At 42.8% G+C, this 18,514-nt stretch overlaps 1 protein-coding gene across 1 annotated transcript in view; it reads right to left on the reverse strand.

Moving 5' to 3' along the window:
- Positions 1–18,070, reverse strand: part of LOC123762713 (protein Skeletor knk) — a 145,938-nt gene extending 127,868 nt beyond the window's left edge. The window contains exon 1 of the mRNA XM_045749423.2: positions 17,902–18,070. Coding sequence (XP_045605379.1) covers positions 17,902–17,953 — 52 coding nt within the window. The 5' untranslated portion in view covers positions 17,954–18,070. The remainder of the gene's footprint in view (positions 1–17,901) is intronic.
- Between the last annotated feature and the right edge of the window lie 444 nt (positions 18,071–18,514).

Here is an 18,514-nt window from a genome sequence, read left to right on the forward strand (position 1 = left end):
CGCCATTTTAACCTTAATATGTGTATAAGTTTAAAATTTTCTCCCAGGCCTAATATAACGTGCTATATTGGGTCTGGGACAGTTTAGGTGTGGTTGTTGCCCTATGGTGCCCTCTGTAAAATTAATAATACAAAACGTGTTTTTTGCACAACAGTCCACTTTCGTACACTCTGCCAAAAGTTGCTAAGAAGTACTATCATTCTTGGATGACAGGTTGCAAAAAATATATTTCTTGCCAGGTATATTTATTATTTACATTTACATTACAATAAAGTAAATTTTATTGTACTATAAATATATATAAAGTATTGTAAAAATGTAACTTTTTGTAATAATCTTATAATATTCTCCTTACGTAGAGATTACATGTGAAGAAAACTGGCACGAGCCATAATACATTATACAAGGTGGGACGATACTTCAGAATGAATACATGAATACAATAATACACAGTCTCCGTGGTGAAGTGGTAAGACACTCGCCTGGCGTTCCGCGAGCGCTATGTCATGGGTTCGTATCCTGGCCGGGGAGGATTTACTGGGCGCAATTCCTTAACTGTAGCCTCTGTTTAACGCAACAGTAAAATGTGTACTTGGATGAAAAAACGATTCTTCGCGGCAGGGGATCGTATTCCAGGGACCATAGGATTAAGGACCTGCCCGAAACGCTACGCGTACTAGTGGCTGTACAAGAATGTAACAACTCTTGTATATATCTCAAAAAAAAAAAAAAAAAAACGGTCACTGTGGCTAGAATGAGGCTTGACTACAAATACATCTGAGAATACAATTAGTCTTATCACACACACACACACACTATGTGGGTGACCTGGCTCTAACGCACTCTGTGTTACAATGTAATGAAATACCCACTGACATATCTCAGCCTCAGCCCACAGTCAACTTGAGAATGGTCCAGGACGGACCGAAACGTCGTATAATGATTTGCTGTAAATATATAGCTCTTGAAATAGCACTTTCTCTGTAACTAACTGACATTGTAACTATAAGGTGTGAAGGATAGATGAAATTGTTTATGTAATAATCTAAGATGAGGTCTGATAAAGACCTTTTGTGCCCTCTGTAATGTTGTTTGCGCTACCGCTCACAGGATGAGTATGGGGTGCACAATAAACTAACCGCCTCCGGCGGCAACAATAAAAAAAAATCAAAATCGTCGTGTCTTAACTTTCTAGTGTGTGGTTTGGTCTACAATCTCAGCCTAACTATAAAAATAATTCCCTAACGTAACAACTTTAATGTCTTCTCAGCTCTGGACTGGCGTTGAGCCTGTTCTCGTTATAGCACGTCGCATTTCGACGTATACTTTACTTAAGGCAAAAAACTTATGTACAAGAAAAAGGTGGCGTCTCGCGAAACTGATTATGACCAGTTTTCTGATGTTGGGTCCTCTGGTTGGTTAGGTTCGGGCACCGTAGTATGACAGTTTCTTGACGCTCACGACTCCGAGCCGTCACGAGAACGTTCCGCGTCCTCAAGAGTTGGCAACGGACACTAAATGAGGTACTACCACGATTTTTACTTCAAAATGTGGAGTACTGTGTGTATATCAGAGCGGTAGGCCTACCAAGCTTTGCCCTGCGTGGATAATGCTGTGTATTATACTTCAGTTACAGAAAATTAATATATGTCGACGACAGTCTTCTAATATGTAACATCATTTACGGAATCGATCAATCCGTTAAAAATGCGACGTATTAGACAAAATTTATTCGCAGTTATTGGTGTTTTTTATGCATCGGCCTCGATAGGTTAGGTGGGTTGGCCAGCCTTTGTCAGTTGACCATGTTAGAGTTGCACACAGAGAGAGAGAGAGAGAGAGAGAGAGAGAGAGAGAGAGAGAGAGAGAGAGAGAGAGAGAGAGAGAGAGAGAGAGAGAGAGAGAGAAAGAGCGAGAGAGAGAAAGAGCGAGAGAGAGAGAGAAAGAGCGAGAGAGCGAGAGAGCGAGAGAGCGAGAGAGCGAGAGAGCGAGAGAGCGAGAGAGAGAGAGAGAGAGAGAGAGAGAGAGAGAGAGAGAGAGAGCGCTGTCAGCCACCACTTCACAACCACATTAATGACCTTCAAAAATTGACCGTAACTGTGTGCAATAATCACGCTAATAAACACACTGATAACATATGTTCCATTAGGTCTATGTCACTGTCACCTGTAATGTGAAACAGTCCACAGACAGGCTCAACATTATCTTCTCTCCCTGCCAGTACAACCATACTGACTTTCCGCTTCCCTTTCATAATTCCATCTTGCCTCTTCTGGCCACTTTAAGCATTTTTGCATTTCTCTTCCTGAACAGGGAGTAGGAGGCATGTTCACTATATTACTTCACTGTATGACCAACTGATCTTTCCAACAGCGCCAACTCGAGGGCTATGAAGTTATTTATTTATATAAATAAACAAATACAAATATTTATTCAGGTAAAGTACATACGTATAAGGTGAGACATAAAAGTTGATGGATTTATAGATAGAGCTAGTAGATACAAGGCCTAAAGCCACTATTACGCAAAGCGTTTCGGGCAGGAAAAACACTCAAGACTAAAACTTAATACTAATTGAGATTAAAGTATAAATTGTGTTGAGAAAATATAAAAATAAAAATGGAAAAGGGGGGGGGGAACATGACAGAAAAAAAGCAAAAATACAATTTGGTCAACAAACAGTATTGTTTAAAATAGTAGACATGGGTTGACATTTTGGGGGTGAAGTAGGTTACTTTGAGTTAATTAGGCAGTATTTAGTTTTTATCTTAAACTGGTTGGGAGAGGTACAGTCTTTAACATAATTGGGAAGGTCATTCCACATTCTGGGTCCCTTGATTTGTAGAGCATTTCTAGTTTGACTAAGTCGTACTCTTGGAATATCAAAAAGGTATTTGTTTCTGGTGTGGTGCCCATGGGATCTGTTACATCCTTCTAGGAAGCTTTTAAGGTCAGGGCTGACATTACAGTTCAGCGTTTCATATATATATATAAAATACACATGAGAGGATGTGCAGGGACTTAATATCTAACATATTCAGAGATTTGAGTAAGGGTACCGAGTGATGTCTGGGGCCAGAGTTAGATATTCTCCTATATCCTATATATATACATTGTCCTATGTCCTATATATACAAGAAGGTACATTGAGTATGTGAGAGTACATAGCATTGTGTTTACATTCTTGTAAAGCCACTAGTACGCACAGCGTTTCGAGGTGCATAATAAAAAGATCACAATGAGAAAATAACGATTATTAAAATGTTTTAATGCAGTCTCGCCCTGATTCATATTGCCAAAGAAAACGTATTTGGATTTAACAGTAAAGCAACTGTTCTAATATGCCAGCTTCAAGGCAAGCGGTCCACCTTCAGAATTGGATTGATCCACAGTGAACTAGCGGCGGCTAGTTTACTGTGCACCCTATACCCACATGTGAGCGGTAGTTTACTGTGCACCCCATACCCACACCATGTGAGCGGTAGTTTACTGTGCACCCCATACCCACATGTGAGCGGCTAGTTTACTGTGCACCCTATACCCACATGTGAGCGGTAGTTTACTGTGCACCCCATACCCACATGTGAGCGGCTAGTTTACTGTGCACCCCATACCCACATGTGAGCGGCTAGTTTACTGTACACCCCATCTTGAGGTTATCTTGAGATGATTTCGGGGCTTTAGTGTCCCCGCGGCCCGGTCCTCGACCAGGCCTCCACCCCCAGGAAGCAGCCCGTGACAGCTGACTAACACCCAGGTACCTATTTTACTGCTAGGTAACAGGGGCATAGGGTGAAAGAAACTCTGCCCATTGTTTCTCGCCGGCGTCTGGGATCGAACCCAGGACCACAGGATCACAAGTCCCGCGTGCTGTCCGCTCGGCCGACCGGCTCCCATACCCACATGTGAGCGGTAGTTTACTGTGCACCCCATACCCACATGTGAGCGGTAGTTTACTGTGCACCCCATACCCACATCATGTGAGCGGTAGTTTACTGTGCACCCCATACCCACACCATGTGAGCGGTAGTTTACTGTGCACCCCATACCCACACCATGTGAGCGGTAGTTTACTGTGCACCCCATACCCACATGTGAGCGGCTAGTTTACTGTGCACCCCATACCCACATCATGTGAGCGGTAGTTACTGTGCACCCCATACCCACCATGTGAGCGGCTAGTTTACTGTGCACCCCATACATGTGAGCGGTAGTTTACTGTGCACCCCATACATGTGAGCGGTAGTTTACTGTGCACCCCATACTCATTCGGTGAGCTGTGTATATTGTGCTCCCCCATACTAATCCCGTGAGCGATAGTTTATTGTGCACACGATACCGGGACAGGTTCTATACCATACTAAAGATATCGATAGATTCGAACAAATATATATCGATAGATTCGAAAACATGCAAAAATATACCCTCAGAAACTACCAGTTTGAAATAGTTGAAATAAATCATAAGACTGGACGTAATGCTTATGCATGGGAATGAAAATAACTTTGAATCAACATAATTATTAAAACACAATGGAATTAAGTAATCTTTTTAACAATTATGATGATAAACTTTAAAAATATAGAAAATAATATTATACATGGGAATAATATTCTTTGTTATTTGCTATAATATATTCCCATTGTTACCGAGAATATACTTTTAATAAAGGCCACTAACACACAAAGTTTTTCAGGCATAACTTAAAATAATTCAGGTTGTTCAAATATTTTCACTGCAGCATTTGCCACCACCCTCGCAGATAACACCTGTTGATAACTTGCTATCCTAGGCGTACCAACATAAGTCCCACCTACCCTACGATGGCACTCTGTAGGGTAGGCGGGTGGGTAGGGTAGGTGGGTAGGTTGCTCAATAGTAGCGGAAGGCGCTCATATTGCTTAAATTCCACTAAAGCATCTTTAATTTGGGCGCCACTCTTATAGAGAGCCGCTGCCCCGCACAGGCCTGCCGCAGTGGCATGTGTTATGACAGGGCTGGAAATGAGGTGTATTATGTGTGAGGACTGGAAGCTGGGTGTTAATGTGGGTGGCGAGGAATGAGGAGCGTGTCGAACATATGGTGAAGGTTTGGGGTTGTGGGAAGTGTGGGGGTGTGGGAGGTGTGGGGTTGGGGGTGTGGGTGGTGTGGGGTTGTGGGAGGTGTGGGGTTGTGGGAGGTGTGGGGTTGGGGGTTGTGGGAGGTGTGGGGTTGTGGGAGGTGTGGGGTTGGGGGTTGTGGGAGGTGTGGGGGTGTGGGAGGTGTGGGGTTGGGGGTGTGGGAGGTGTGGGGGTGTGGGAGGTGTGGGGTTGTGGGAGGTGTGGGGTTGGGGGTGTGGGAGGTGTGGGGGTGTGGGAGGTGTGGGGTTGTGGGTGTGGGAGGTGTGGGGTTGTGGGAGGTGTGGGGTTGGGGGTGTGGGAGGTGTGGGGGTGTGGGAGGTGTGGGGTTGGGGGGTGTGGGTGGTGTGGGGTTGTGGGAGGTGTGGGGTTGGGGGTGTGGGAGGTGTGGGGGTGTGGGAGGTGTGGGGTTGGGGGTGTGGGTGGTGTGGGGTTGTGGGAGGTGTGGGGTTGGGGGTTGTGGGAGGTGTGGTGGGTCAGGGAGGGGGGGGGGAGGGAGGGACGCCCGGAACTGTTTCGCCTACCTGCGCAAGAACAGACAAGGACTCTCCCCACCTGCGCAATCTCTACACTATCAGAGATGTGGCTACAGACGTTCACCACAAACGTCATCGTCTTGTGTCAAGAGTGTTCCTCCCACAAGACTGGTGAAGGAACACTCCCATATAAAGTGATCATTTTTGTATTCATTTTTATTTATTCACATATAGAAGCGTTCTTACATTCCCGTACGCCCACTAGCACGCATAGTGCTCGCGAAACGCCAGGCGAGTGTCATACCTCTACAGCACGGGGACTGTGACTAACCTACACTACCCGAAATGATTAACCTACCCTTACGGGCTCACCATAGCCCGTGCTACATGGAAATTTTGTTCCGAGTAGCTGAATCTAAAAGAACAAAAGAATGATTTTCTTGAGATGATTTCGGGGCTTTAGTGTCCCCGCGGCCCGGTCCTCGACCAGGCCTCCACCCCCAGGAAGCAGCCCGTGACAGCTAACACCCAGGTACCTATTTTACTGCTAGGTAACAGGGCCATAGGGTGAAAGAAACTCTGCCCATTGTTTCTCGCCGGCACCTGGGATCGAACCCAGGACCACAGGATCACAAGTCCAGTGTGCTGTCCGCTCGGCCGACCGGCTCCCGTGATTAACCTAACGAGGGCATTATCCTCCGCTCTCTCTCCTGTAGCATCGCTAACAAAAGCAACAGCCATGTTGGCTATACTCTGGTATAACTCCACTCCAACGCTCACTAATTATCTCCTTCAATAACTCACTAGAGTATAAAAACCAAAGGTGAGGTACGCATGACAGTTAGCCGTACTAGGAAGTATGCTGGCCGTATTATAGAAGAGAAAGGGTGGCGGCACTTGGCTTCAACAGATGGTGGCGGACACGTCCGGATGCTCACTACTTGTGGTCACCTTCAAGTTCCCAGACGCTGACGGGAGACATCTCCCGTCACGCAGGGTGCAGTCGCACCTCCACAGATGGCTCAAAAGGGCCACCACTTACGGGCTATTCATGCCCGTGCCACCTTTTGGGTGGCTTAATCTTCATCAATCAATCAATCTTCCCAGACGCTGACGCTCTCTAGGGTGAAGACTGCCACTAGTGCTCTGCTCCTTTATTTATTGATTTATTTATATACAAGAAGGTACATTGGGTTTGTGAGAATACATAGCATAGTACAGTAATTGCACTCTTGTAAAGCCACTAGTACGCGCAGCGTTTCGGGCAGGTCCGTAATCTAACAGATAATTTTAAGTAGGTAAATTCTATCAGAATTAATAAAATGATAACAAATACTTTAATGCTTTAATTCTTTAACCCGGGGTTATAGCCCAGGCCCAAGTGTCGGCTCTCACCCCTATCAACCCGGGTTACACTCCCACGGCAGGACAGATCAACGTTTGGGCCGTCTCCTTTCACCTGATGCATCTGTTCACTTAGCAATACATAGCTACCTGGGAATTTGAACAGTATTGAGGGTTGTAACTTAGGGAAGGTTAGTAGTTGGGCTATAGGAACGTCGATCAAGACAAACATGCTTCCTGTTCCCGACTATAGGAAACTATAAGATGAATTTGACGGAACCATAAGGGGCCTGATGGCTAAATGGACAGCGCTCGGGATTCGTAGTTGTAAGGCTTCGGGTTCGATCCCCGGCGAAGGCGAAACAAATGGGCAGACGAGGAGTAACAAGAATGGTCCAGCAAGGACCGAAACGTCGTCGCCCCTTCACTTTCTAGTGTGTGGTTTGGTCAACAAATGGGAAGAGTTTCTTTCACCCAGATATCCCTGTTCACCTAGCAGTAAATAGGTACCTGGGAGTTAGACAACTGCTACGGACTGCTTCCTGGGGGGTTATCATCTTGAGGTTATCTTGAGATGATTTCGGGGCTTAGCGTCCTCGCGGCCCGGTCCTCGACCAGGCCTCCTTTTTGTTACACACCCCCAGGAAGCAGCCCGTAGCAGCTGTCTAACTCCCAGGTACCTATTTACTGCTAGGTGAACAGGAGCACCAGGGTGAGAGAAACATTTTGCCCATTTGTCTCCGCCTCCACTGGGGATCGAACCCGGAACCTCAGGACTACAAATCCGAAGCGCTGTCCACTCAGCTGTCAGGCCCCCTGATATCTGAGTCAGGAGGTGGGCACCCCCCCCCCCCCTGACACCCCCAGTATCCCAGGGGGGGTGTAACAAAAATGAGGCCCTGGTCGAGGACCGGGCCGCGGGGACGTTAATCCCCGAAATCATCTCAAGATAACCATATGGGCGTCTCGCGAAGGGAATTCAGTAACCTGACCACCAACAATGAACGCAGCATCTGTGATGGATCTATAATGTATAATGATAATGTATAATCATCTATAATGGAACAGTGTAGCTGACCAAGCTTTTCCAAGACACTTCCCGAGGTGGGTATAGGAGGTCGTTAAGGAGAGATGTCAACAAACATGTGACTAGCCCGTCTCAACCTGGCCAATACATTATGCTGGTTCCTTGAGAAACAGTTCACTATGCTAGGTTACGGCTGTAAGAGTGATGGTATAGAAAGTACTCGGCGGATTCCAGAAGACTGGAGGTATAATAAAAACAAGTTTCTCACGCTCAAAGATCAAATATACATCATTTGCATCCAAACAGTTTACGCAAATCAATGTATTATCATGCCAACTGAAATTCACGAGAGAAGGAGTGTAACCAGGGGCCAACAACTGCGTGGGTCGACGTTGAATCAACGGTCTTCAGCGTTGAGGTGGAGTTACCTTTGACATTGTGCCCAATGGGTGGTGACTGCAAGACCTCAATCAACATTATAAATTGTGTATACAGTATACCTCGGTCATAAAAGTATTTGTGTACGTCTGGTACCATACTACTTGTGTAAAGGAGGAAATGTATATGTTTATCTCTCAGAATGTTTGGTAATATGTTTATTGTTTGTGATGTGTGTCTATGTATGTATTAACACGATGTACTGAACGGGGTGAGAATAGCTTGAGCTACCTCATCCCTTTGTGTGTATTTTACCTCAATAAACTTATTTCAATTTCAATCAACATTACCATTTTCATTAACACATCCTAATGCCAAATACATGGGGACAGATTCTGTCAATAGAACTTACAGACACGTACACATAAAGCTTAATCTTACTACTTATATCTCTGAAGAAATGTGCGTCGTAAGAATTTAAACACCGTTCTGCGCCATTTTAAATTAAGGTTTTCAGCTACAGGCCTAAAACAAAGCCAGAATATGAACTGTGAATACTGACCATTCTACACAAGCTGATTGATTGATTGATGAAGATTAAGCCACCCAAGAGGTGGCACGGGCATGAATAGCCCGTAAGTGGTGGCCCTTTCGAGCCATTACCAGTATCAAAAGATGATACTGGAGATCTGTGGAGGCGCAACTGCACCCTGCACCCTTGGTCCGGGAGATGTCTCCCGGACCAAGTGGTGACCAAATGGTGTACACAAGCTGTGATGTTCCATGCTTATAGACAGCACTGTAATTTATTATGTAAATGGCTGCAGTTACTTTATTTCATATTTAAAAGTACAGGATTGCTGTATTTCATACTTTTAACCATTTTTATAAATAGTAATCTTAGCTGTACATGACAATTCAAGTATTTTAGTTATTATGGAGCCCATACCCTTCCTTCCTAGTGGTGGGAAGGTTAGAGACATATATAATGGGCCCAGACACTGAACCCAATATTTCAAATTAAATCAAATCAAATATTTATTCAGTAAAGTACATACACACAATGTGAGATACAAAACGCTTGCTTTTTTTACAAAAGTGCTTACAAAAAAAGCACTTAAAAAAGCTTACAAAAGCGTTACAAGCGCTTTGCTTAGTTAAGTTACAGTATTGATAAACTATAGTTACCGAGCTTGTCACCATATCAATCATTCATTTAGCTTAATTTCAGGGTCCAGTAGTACAGTTGGATTCGTTTTTAACGCACAGTATAGAATTCAGGGAACGAATCCCGGGCGGGACAGAAATGGTTGGGCACATTTCCATTCACCTAGCAGTAATTAAGAAAGTACTCAGGCTTTAGTCAGCTTGTTATATTGGGGTTACATCCTGGGTGCGGTCAGTAGTTCGACCTTGGGCAGTGGGAGGGGGGGGGGCGGTGATAACAGCCAAATGTGTATGAATACACTCTGGCTTCCTGTCCCCCAATAAAATGAATTATTATGAATTATTTGTTATTATAAGCCCTTAGGCCTATCCCGTGGGCTGTGGCACAAAGGGTCACGGAGTACCAGGTCAATACATGGGGTTCTGGTACCGAAACTCTAAAGTACTTTAACTAGCAATTCACACTGTAATTGAATTGTTTACATTTGGTTGACACTTGCATATCATATACTCCAACACCCACCCTGTGGACTCATATATATATATATATATATATATATATATATATATATATATATATATATATATATATATATATATATATATATATATATATATAAGGTCAATACACCTTTGTTCCCATAGCGTCTGGGGCAAGAGTGCCTTGGGATTTCTCAAGGAATTGGGTTCCAAGCTCAGTGACGTCACCAGAGACCCAATTAAAGGGCTTTCAGTTTTTTGTTTCAGCGCCTCAGTGTGGCGATCCAGAGGGGAAACGCCTGCTGCATCCTCGGTTCCTGTCCAGAAGGGGAGGAGCTTGAAGAGATCCATAACCTTTAAGCACTCATTGTATTATTAATGTATATCTTGTAACCTTTTAACATATAATAAAGCACAAAAAACACAAAAGGAAGGAGGTGGTAGGATAAAAGCACACAAGACTGTATTGGAGGGGACCTAAACATTCCCTCTAATGCGTTATGTTCTCACTTGTGTTTGCGGGGGTTGAGCTCTGGCTCTAAGGTCCCGCCTCTCAACTGTCAATCAACTGGTGTACAGGTTCCTGAGCCTATTGGGCTCTATCATATCTACATTTGAAAATGTGTATGGAGTCAGCCTCCACCACATCACTGCCTAATGCATTCCATCTGTTAACTATTCTGACACTGAAAAAGTTTTTTCTAACGTCCCTGTGGCTCATTTGGGCACTCGGTTTCCACCAGTGTCCCCTTGTTCGCGTCCCACCAGTGTTGAACAAGCCGTGTGTGGTTTCCAACGCGGATAAGGGTCCGTTTCTTCCAGCCAGAGGTGGTATATATATATATATATATATATATATATATATATATATATATATATATATATATATATATATATATATATATATATATATATATATATATATATGTATGTATATATATATGACAGTGTCAGACCACGGAGGAAGAATTGAAACAGGAATTTCCTTTAATACTTTCGAATATTAATAAATCTTCAGAAGGAATAGGAATCATTCCTATTCTTCCTGAAGATGTATTAATATACGAAAGTACTTAAGGAAATTCCTGTTTCAATTCTTTCTCCGGCGGTCTGACACTGTCACATTTTTCGTCACGTGTTAATTTTCTTGATTTACACACACACACACACACACATATTATATATATATATATATATATATATATATATATATATATATATATATATATATATATATGTCGTACCTAGTAGCCAGAACGCACTTCTCACCCTACTATGCAAGGCCCGATTTGCCTAATAAGCCAAGTTTTCCTGAATTAATATATTTTCTCAATTTTTTTTCTTGTGAAATGATAAAGCTACCCATTTCATTATGTATGAGGTCAATTTTTTTTTATTGGAGTTAAAATTAACGTAGATATAAGACCGAACCTAACCAACCCTACCTAACCTAACCTAACCTATCTTTATAGGTTAGGTTAGGTTAGGTAGCTGAAAAAGTTAGGTTAGGTTAGGTTAGGTAGGTTAGGTAGTCGAAAAACAATTAATTCATGAAAACTTGGCTTATTAGGCAAATCGGGCCTTGGATAGTAGGCAGAGAAGTGCGTTCTGGCTACTAGGTACGACATATATATATATATATATATATATATATATATATATATATATATATATATATATATATATATATATATATATATATATTTTATTAAATATGACCGAAAAAGTAAGATTAATAATTCTAACACGAATTTTCTCAATCTTTCGTACATTATGCTTCACTGTTGGAGGTAAATCAAAAATCACTTCTCCAAAATTCATTTTTATTTCTAGTCTGACGCGACACGGGCGCGTTTCGTAAAACTTATTACATTTTCAAAGACTTCACAAATACACAACTGATTAGAACTTGCATTTCCCTGATTTTATATCTACTTTTGAGTGAAGTGGGAAGGGTGATGTGGCATTACATTTGAGTGAGGTGGGAAGGATGATGTGGCATTAGAGGATATTAATAGGGTATTAAAAGTATCAACACAAGACAGAACACGAAACAATGGATATTGAATAGAAGTGTTTGTAGAAAGCCTATTGGTCCATATTTCTTGATGCTTCTATATTGGAGCGGAGTCTTGAGGTGGGTAGAATATAGTTGTGCAATAATTGGCTGTTGATTGCTGGTGTTGACTTCTTGATGTGTAGTGCCTCGCAAACGTCAAGCCGCCTGCTATCGCTGTATCTATCGATGATTTCTATGTTGTTTACTAGGATTTCTCTGGCGATGGTTTGGTTATGGGAAGAGATTATATGTTCCTTAATGGAGCCCTGTTGTTTATGCATCGTTAAACGCCTAGAAAGAGATGTTGTTGTCTTGCCTATATACTGGGTTTTTTGGAGCTTACAGTCCCCAAGTGGGCATTTGAAGGCATAGACGACGTTAGTCTCTTTTAAAGCGTTCTGTTTCGTGTCTGGAGAGTTTCTCATGAGTAGGCTGGCCGTTTTTCTGGTTTTATAGTAAATCGTCAGTTGTATCCTCTGATTTTTGTCTGTAGGGATAACGTTTCTATTAACAATATCTTTCAGGACCCTTTCCTCTGTTTTATGAGCTGTGGAAAAGAAGTTCCTGTAAAATAGTCTAATAGGGGGTATAGGTGTTGTGTTAGTTGTCTCTTCAGAGGTTGCATGGCTTTTCACTTTCCTTCTTATGATGTCTTCGATGAAACCATTGGAGAAGCCGTTATTGACTAGAACCTGCCTTACCCTACAGAGTTCTTCGTCGACTTGCTTCCATTCTGAGCTGTGGCTGAGAGCACGGTCGACGTATGCGTTAACAACACTCCTCTTGTACCTGTCAGGGCAGTCGCTGTTGGCATTTAGGCACATTCCTATGTTTGTTTCCTTTGTGTAGACTGCAGTGTGGAAACCTCCGCCCTTTTCCATGACTGTTACATCTAGAAAAGGCAGCTTCCCATCCTTTTCCGTCTCGTAAGTGAAACGCAGCACGGAACTCTGCTCAAATGCCTCCTTCAGCTCCTGCAGATGTCTGACATCAGGTACCTGTGTAAAAATGTCGTCAACATACCTGCAGTATATGGCCGGTTTCAAGTTCATGTCGACTAAGACTTTTTGCTCGATGGTACCCATGTAGAAGTTTGCAAACAGGACACCTAGGGGAGAACCCATAGCGACCCCATCTACTTGCTTATACATATGCCCATCCGGGCTCAAGAAGGGTGCCTCTTTAGTACAAGCTTGGAGTAGTTTCCTCAGAATACTTTCTGGCATGTCAAGAGGAGTACAGGCTGGATCACGATACACTCTGTCGGCTATCATTCCGATTGTCTCGTCCACAGGTACGTTGGTAAACAGCGATTCTACGTCCAACGAGGCTCTTATCCCTGTGGCCCGTGCGCCCCGCAGTAAGTCCACAAATTCCTTTGGAGACTTCAGGCTGAAGGCGCAAGGAACATAAGGAGTCAGCAGGCCGTTGAGTCGCTTTGCCAATCTGTACGTGGGTGTGGGTATCTGGCTAATGATTGGCCGAAGTGGGTTTCCAGGCTTGTGCGTCTTGACATTTCCATACGCATATCCAGGTTTATATTCCCCAATGATCTTTGGCAGGTGGAGTCCGGATTTCTTGGCGTTCACAGTTTCGATCAGTTTGTTGACCTTTGCTTTTAATTCGGCTGTAGTGTCCTTCGTTACCCTTTGGAACTTAGTTTGGTCAGAGAGTATGATGTTCATTTTCGCCAGATATTCGTCTTTTTTAAGAATGACATATATTGGCGACTTGTCACCTCTCCTGACAACTATCTCCTTGTTCTCACGAAGGCTTTTAGCTGCTGATCGAAACTGTGAACGCCAAGAAATCCGGACTCCACCTGCCAAAGATCATTGGGGAATATAAACCTGGATATGCGTATGGAAATGTCAAGACGCACAAGCCTGGAAACCCACTTCGGCCAATCATTAGCCAGATACCCACACCCACGTACAGATTGGCAAAGCGACTCAACGGCCTGCTGACTCCTTATGTTCCTTGCGCCTTCAGCCTGAAGTCTCCAAAGGAATTTGTGGACTTACTGCGGGGCGCACGGGCCACAGGGATAAGAGCCTCGTTGGACGTAGAATCGCTGTTTACCAACGTACCTGTGGACGAGACAATCGGAATGATAGCCGACAGAGTGTATCGTGATCCAGCCTGTACTCCTCTTGACATGCCAGAAAGTATTCTGAGGAAACTACTCCAAGCTTGTACTAAAGAGGCACCCTTCTTGAGCCCGGATGGGCATATGTATAAGCAAGTAGATGGGGTCGCTATGGGTTCTCCCCTAGGTGTCCTGTTTGCAAACTTCTACATGGGTACCATCGAGCAAAAAGTCTTAGTCGACATGAACTTGAAACCGGCCATATACTGCAGGTATGTTGACGACATTTTTACACAGGTACCTGATGTCAGACATCTGCAGGAGCTGAAGGAGGCATTTGAGCAGAGTTCCGTGCTGCGTTTCACTTACGAGACGGAAAAGGATGGGAAGCTGCCTTTTCTAGATGTAACAGTCATGGAAAAGGGCGGAGGTTTCCACACTGCAGTCTACACAAAGGAAACAAACATAGGAATGTGCCTAAATGCCAACAGCGACTGCCCTGACAGGTACAAGAGGAGTGTTGTTAACGCATACGTCGACCGTGCTCTCAGCCACAGCTCAGAATGGAAGCAAGTCGACGAAGAACTCTGTAGGGTAAGGCAGGTTCTAGTCAATAACGGCTTCTCCAATGGTTTCATCGAAGACATCATAAGAAGGAAAGTGAAAAGCCATGCAACCTCTGAAGAGACAACTAACACAACACCTATACCCCCTATTAGACTATTTTACAGGAACTTCTTTTCCACAGCTCATAAAACAGAGGAAAGGGTCCTGAAAGATATTGTTAATAGAAACGTTATCCCTACAGACAAAAATCAGAGGATACAACTGACGATTTACTATAAAACCAGAAAAACGGCCAGCCTACTCATGAGAAACTCTCCAGACACGAAACAGAACGCTTTAAAAGAGACTAACGTCGTCTATGCCTTCAAATGCCCACTTGGGGACTGTAAGCTCCAAAAAACCCAGTATATAGGCAAGACAACAACATCTCTTTCTAGGCGTTTAACGATGCATAAACAACAGGGCTCCATTAAGGAACATATAATCTCTTCCCATAACCAAACCATCGCCAGAGAAATCCTAGTAAACAACACAGAAATCATCGATAGATACAGCGATAGCAGGCGGCTTGACGTTTGCGAGGCACTACACATCAAGAAGTCAACACCAGCAATCAACAGCCAATTATTGCACAACTATATTCTACCCACCTCAAGACTCCGCTCCAATATAGAAGCATCAAGAAATATGGACCAATAGGCTTTCTACAAACACTTCTATTCAATATCCATTGTTTCGTGTTCTGTCTTGTGTTGATACTTTTAATACCCTATTAATATCCTCTAATGCCACATCATCCTTCCCACCTCACTCAAATGTAATGCCACATCACCCTTCCCACTTCACTCAAAAGTAGATATAAAATCAGGGAAATGCAAGTTCTAATCAGTTGTGTATTTGTGAAGTCTTTGAAAATGTAATAAGTTTTACGAAACGCGCCCGTGTCGCGTCAGACTAGAAATAAAAATGAATTTTGGAGAAGTGATTTTTGATTTACCTCCAACAGTGAAGCATAATGTACGAAAGATTGAGAAAATTCGTGTTAGAATTATTAATCTTACTTTTTCGGTCATATTTAATAAAATATGTCTACAGGAAAGACTGCTACCAAAATATACTAATATATATATATATATATATATATATATATATATAATATATATATATATATATATATATATATATATATATATATATATATATATATATATTGGTGTATACTGGCAGCAGGTTTTCTTTCAAACATGTTTCATTGAATATGACCGCATATTCTGTATTTATTATTTTCTGGTTTAGGGCTTCTATCCCTCTAACTATTTTCTTAGCATCAGGGCTTAATTGGAATAGGAGTTCTCCAAAACTCATTTTCGTACTTTTAAGGTGAAGAAAAGAAGTGATTTACTATAGAGTGTATTACACTTATTTGTATAATTTGCACGACGTTTCGAACCTCCATGGTTCATTCTCAAGTGAACAGATCTTACAATACTAGTTGATTTTATACCCGCATTAGGTCAGGTGATAACACAATGAAGGTGAAAAACATGGGGGGATACATAAGGGATAAACATAGGGGCTGCAGAAGGCGTATTGGCCCATACGAGGCATCTCCTATCTAAACACAAAGATTAATCCAGTGTAATTGGCCTGTTATGTTGGACACTGTCTTCTGTGTTGGCATCGATATGTTCTTGTCTTGTCCTTACTCTCATGGTGGGTAGAGTAAATAGTTCTGTGATTTGGGTGTTCATGGTAGGTCGCTCTATTCTTAATATTCTTAAGAATATTCTTAAGCTTCTATTCTTCTTAAGAATATTCATGGTAGGTCGCTCTATTCTTAAGAATAGAGCGACCTACCATGAACACCCAAATCACGGAACTATTTACTCTACCCACCATGAGAGTAAGGACAAGACAAGAACATATCGATGCCAACACAGAAGACAGTGTCCAACATAACAGGCCAATTACACTGGATTAATCTTTGTGTTTAGATAGGAGATGCCTCGTATGGGCCAATACGCCTTCTGCAGCCCCTATGTTTATCCCTTATGTATCCCCCCATGTTTTTCACCTTCATTGTGTTATCACCTGACCTAATGCGGGTATAAAATCAACTAGTATTGTAAGATCTGTTCACTTGAGAATGAACCATGGAGGTTCGAAACGTCGTGCAAATTATACAAATAAGTGTAATACACTCTATAGTAAATCACTTCTTTTCTTCACCTTAAAAGTACGAAAATGAGTTTTGGAGAACTCCTATTCCAATTAAGCCCTGATGCTAAGAAAATAGTTAGAGGGATAGAAGCCCTAAACCAGAAAATAATAAATACAGAATATGCGGTCATATTCAATGAAATATATATATATATATATATATATATATATATATATATATATATATATATATATACACACACACACGTTTTAGGTGTATAATCAGGGTGTTTCCCAGGGCAGTCGGGCTCACCATAGTCCGTGCTACTTGCCCCGCTCCTGTGCCAGGCAAGTTACGGGCTCCCCATAGCCCGTGCTACTTGCCCGGCTCCTGTGCCAGGTAAGTTACGGGCTCACCATAGCCCGTGCTACTTGCTCCGCTCCTGTGCCAGGTAAGTTACGGGCTCACCATAGCCCGTGGTACTTGCCCCGCTCCTGTGCCAGGTAAGTTACGGGCTCACCATAGCCCGTGCTACTTGCCCCGCTCCTGTGCCAGGTAAGTTACGGGCTCACCATAGCCTGTGCTACTTGGAACTTGTTCCGAGTAGCTGAATCTATAACAGCAACACAACCAGGGCAGTTGAGACCTTGCACGGTGAGAACCCAACACATGTGACGAGCTGAGAGCCCCCATGGTGTGTATTATTGTAATTACCAAACAGGTGTGGTCCACAGAGCCATACCGGAAAGGTGTATAATGTCACAAGTATCATTCCAGGGCAGGGTATGGCCCCGGTCACCTCCATACCCAAGGGCAGCCACATACTGCACCTCTTTAACGGTGTTTTGGTGCCTAACAAGCTAACTAAATGGCCTATTCGCTTCCCAATATATACCAGTATAATGTGATCACTAAGTGGGAGCCACACTACACTCTTACAACGCGCCATATAACACAATTTAGAGCAACAATCTGGAACAAATGAAAAATGAAAGTTCTTTCAAGACAGTGAAATTCACGTCGGATCTGTACTTACCTATTATTATGACGAAAGTAACTACAACACCAACGATTCCTTTGAGTTTCATCCTGATGAAGATTTATAAGCTAAAAGCATTATTTATGGTTATCATTAGAGATACACTCAAGAGAGAAGCTGCACACAACCACTCACAACGACAGTCCAGGACCAACTGAGTCTGGAGAGACTGGAGGGGCGACGGTCACGCTGCCTTGATGTCGCTCCATGATATTTACTCCCACATTCTTGTAAATGCATAATTGCACCGACTTTGTCACAAATATATTGCATATTTCTCAATAACGTGTCAAATTCATCAAGTAAACAGCATTGTGACCTAACGAAGGACAAAATTATTATGAAAGTCTTAAGAGAGGGTTGCCAGATGCAAGTTGAAGAGAAATACCAAGACGGAGACAGTGTCAAGGCAGCGTGTCAGACATGACCGCAGCCATTGTTCATGGTGGTCGGTAACACCGCAAATACCCAACTGTTTGTTTACACTCATCAGCTGACTTTGGAACCCTTCAATGACGTCTGGAATTGTATTTGGCAATAATTTAATAGAATGCAAATTATACTTCATATTTATGTGTATAATTTTCATTAATAGGTGATTCGTCAACAG

This window comes from Procambarus clarkii, chromosome 27 (assembly GCF_040958095.1).
Source record: "Procambarus clarkii isolate CNS0578487 chromosome 27, FALCON_Pclarkii_2.0, whole genome shotgun sequence".
Lineage (NCBI taxonomy): Eukaryota > Metazoa > Arthropoda > Malacostraca > Decapoda > Cambaridae > Procambarus > Procambarus clarkii.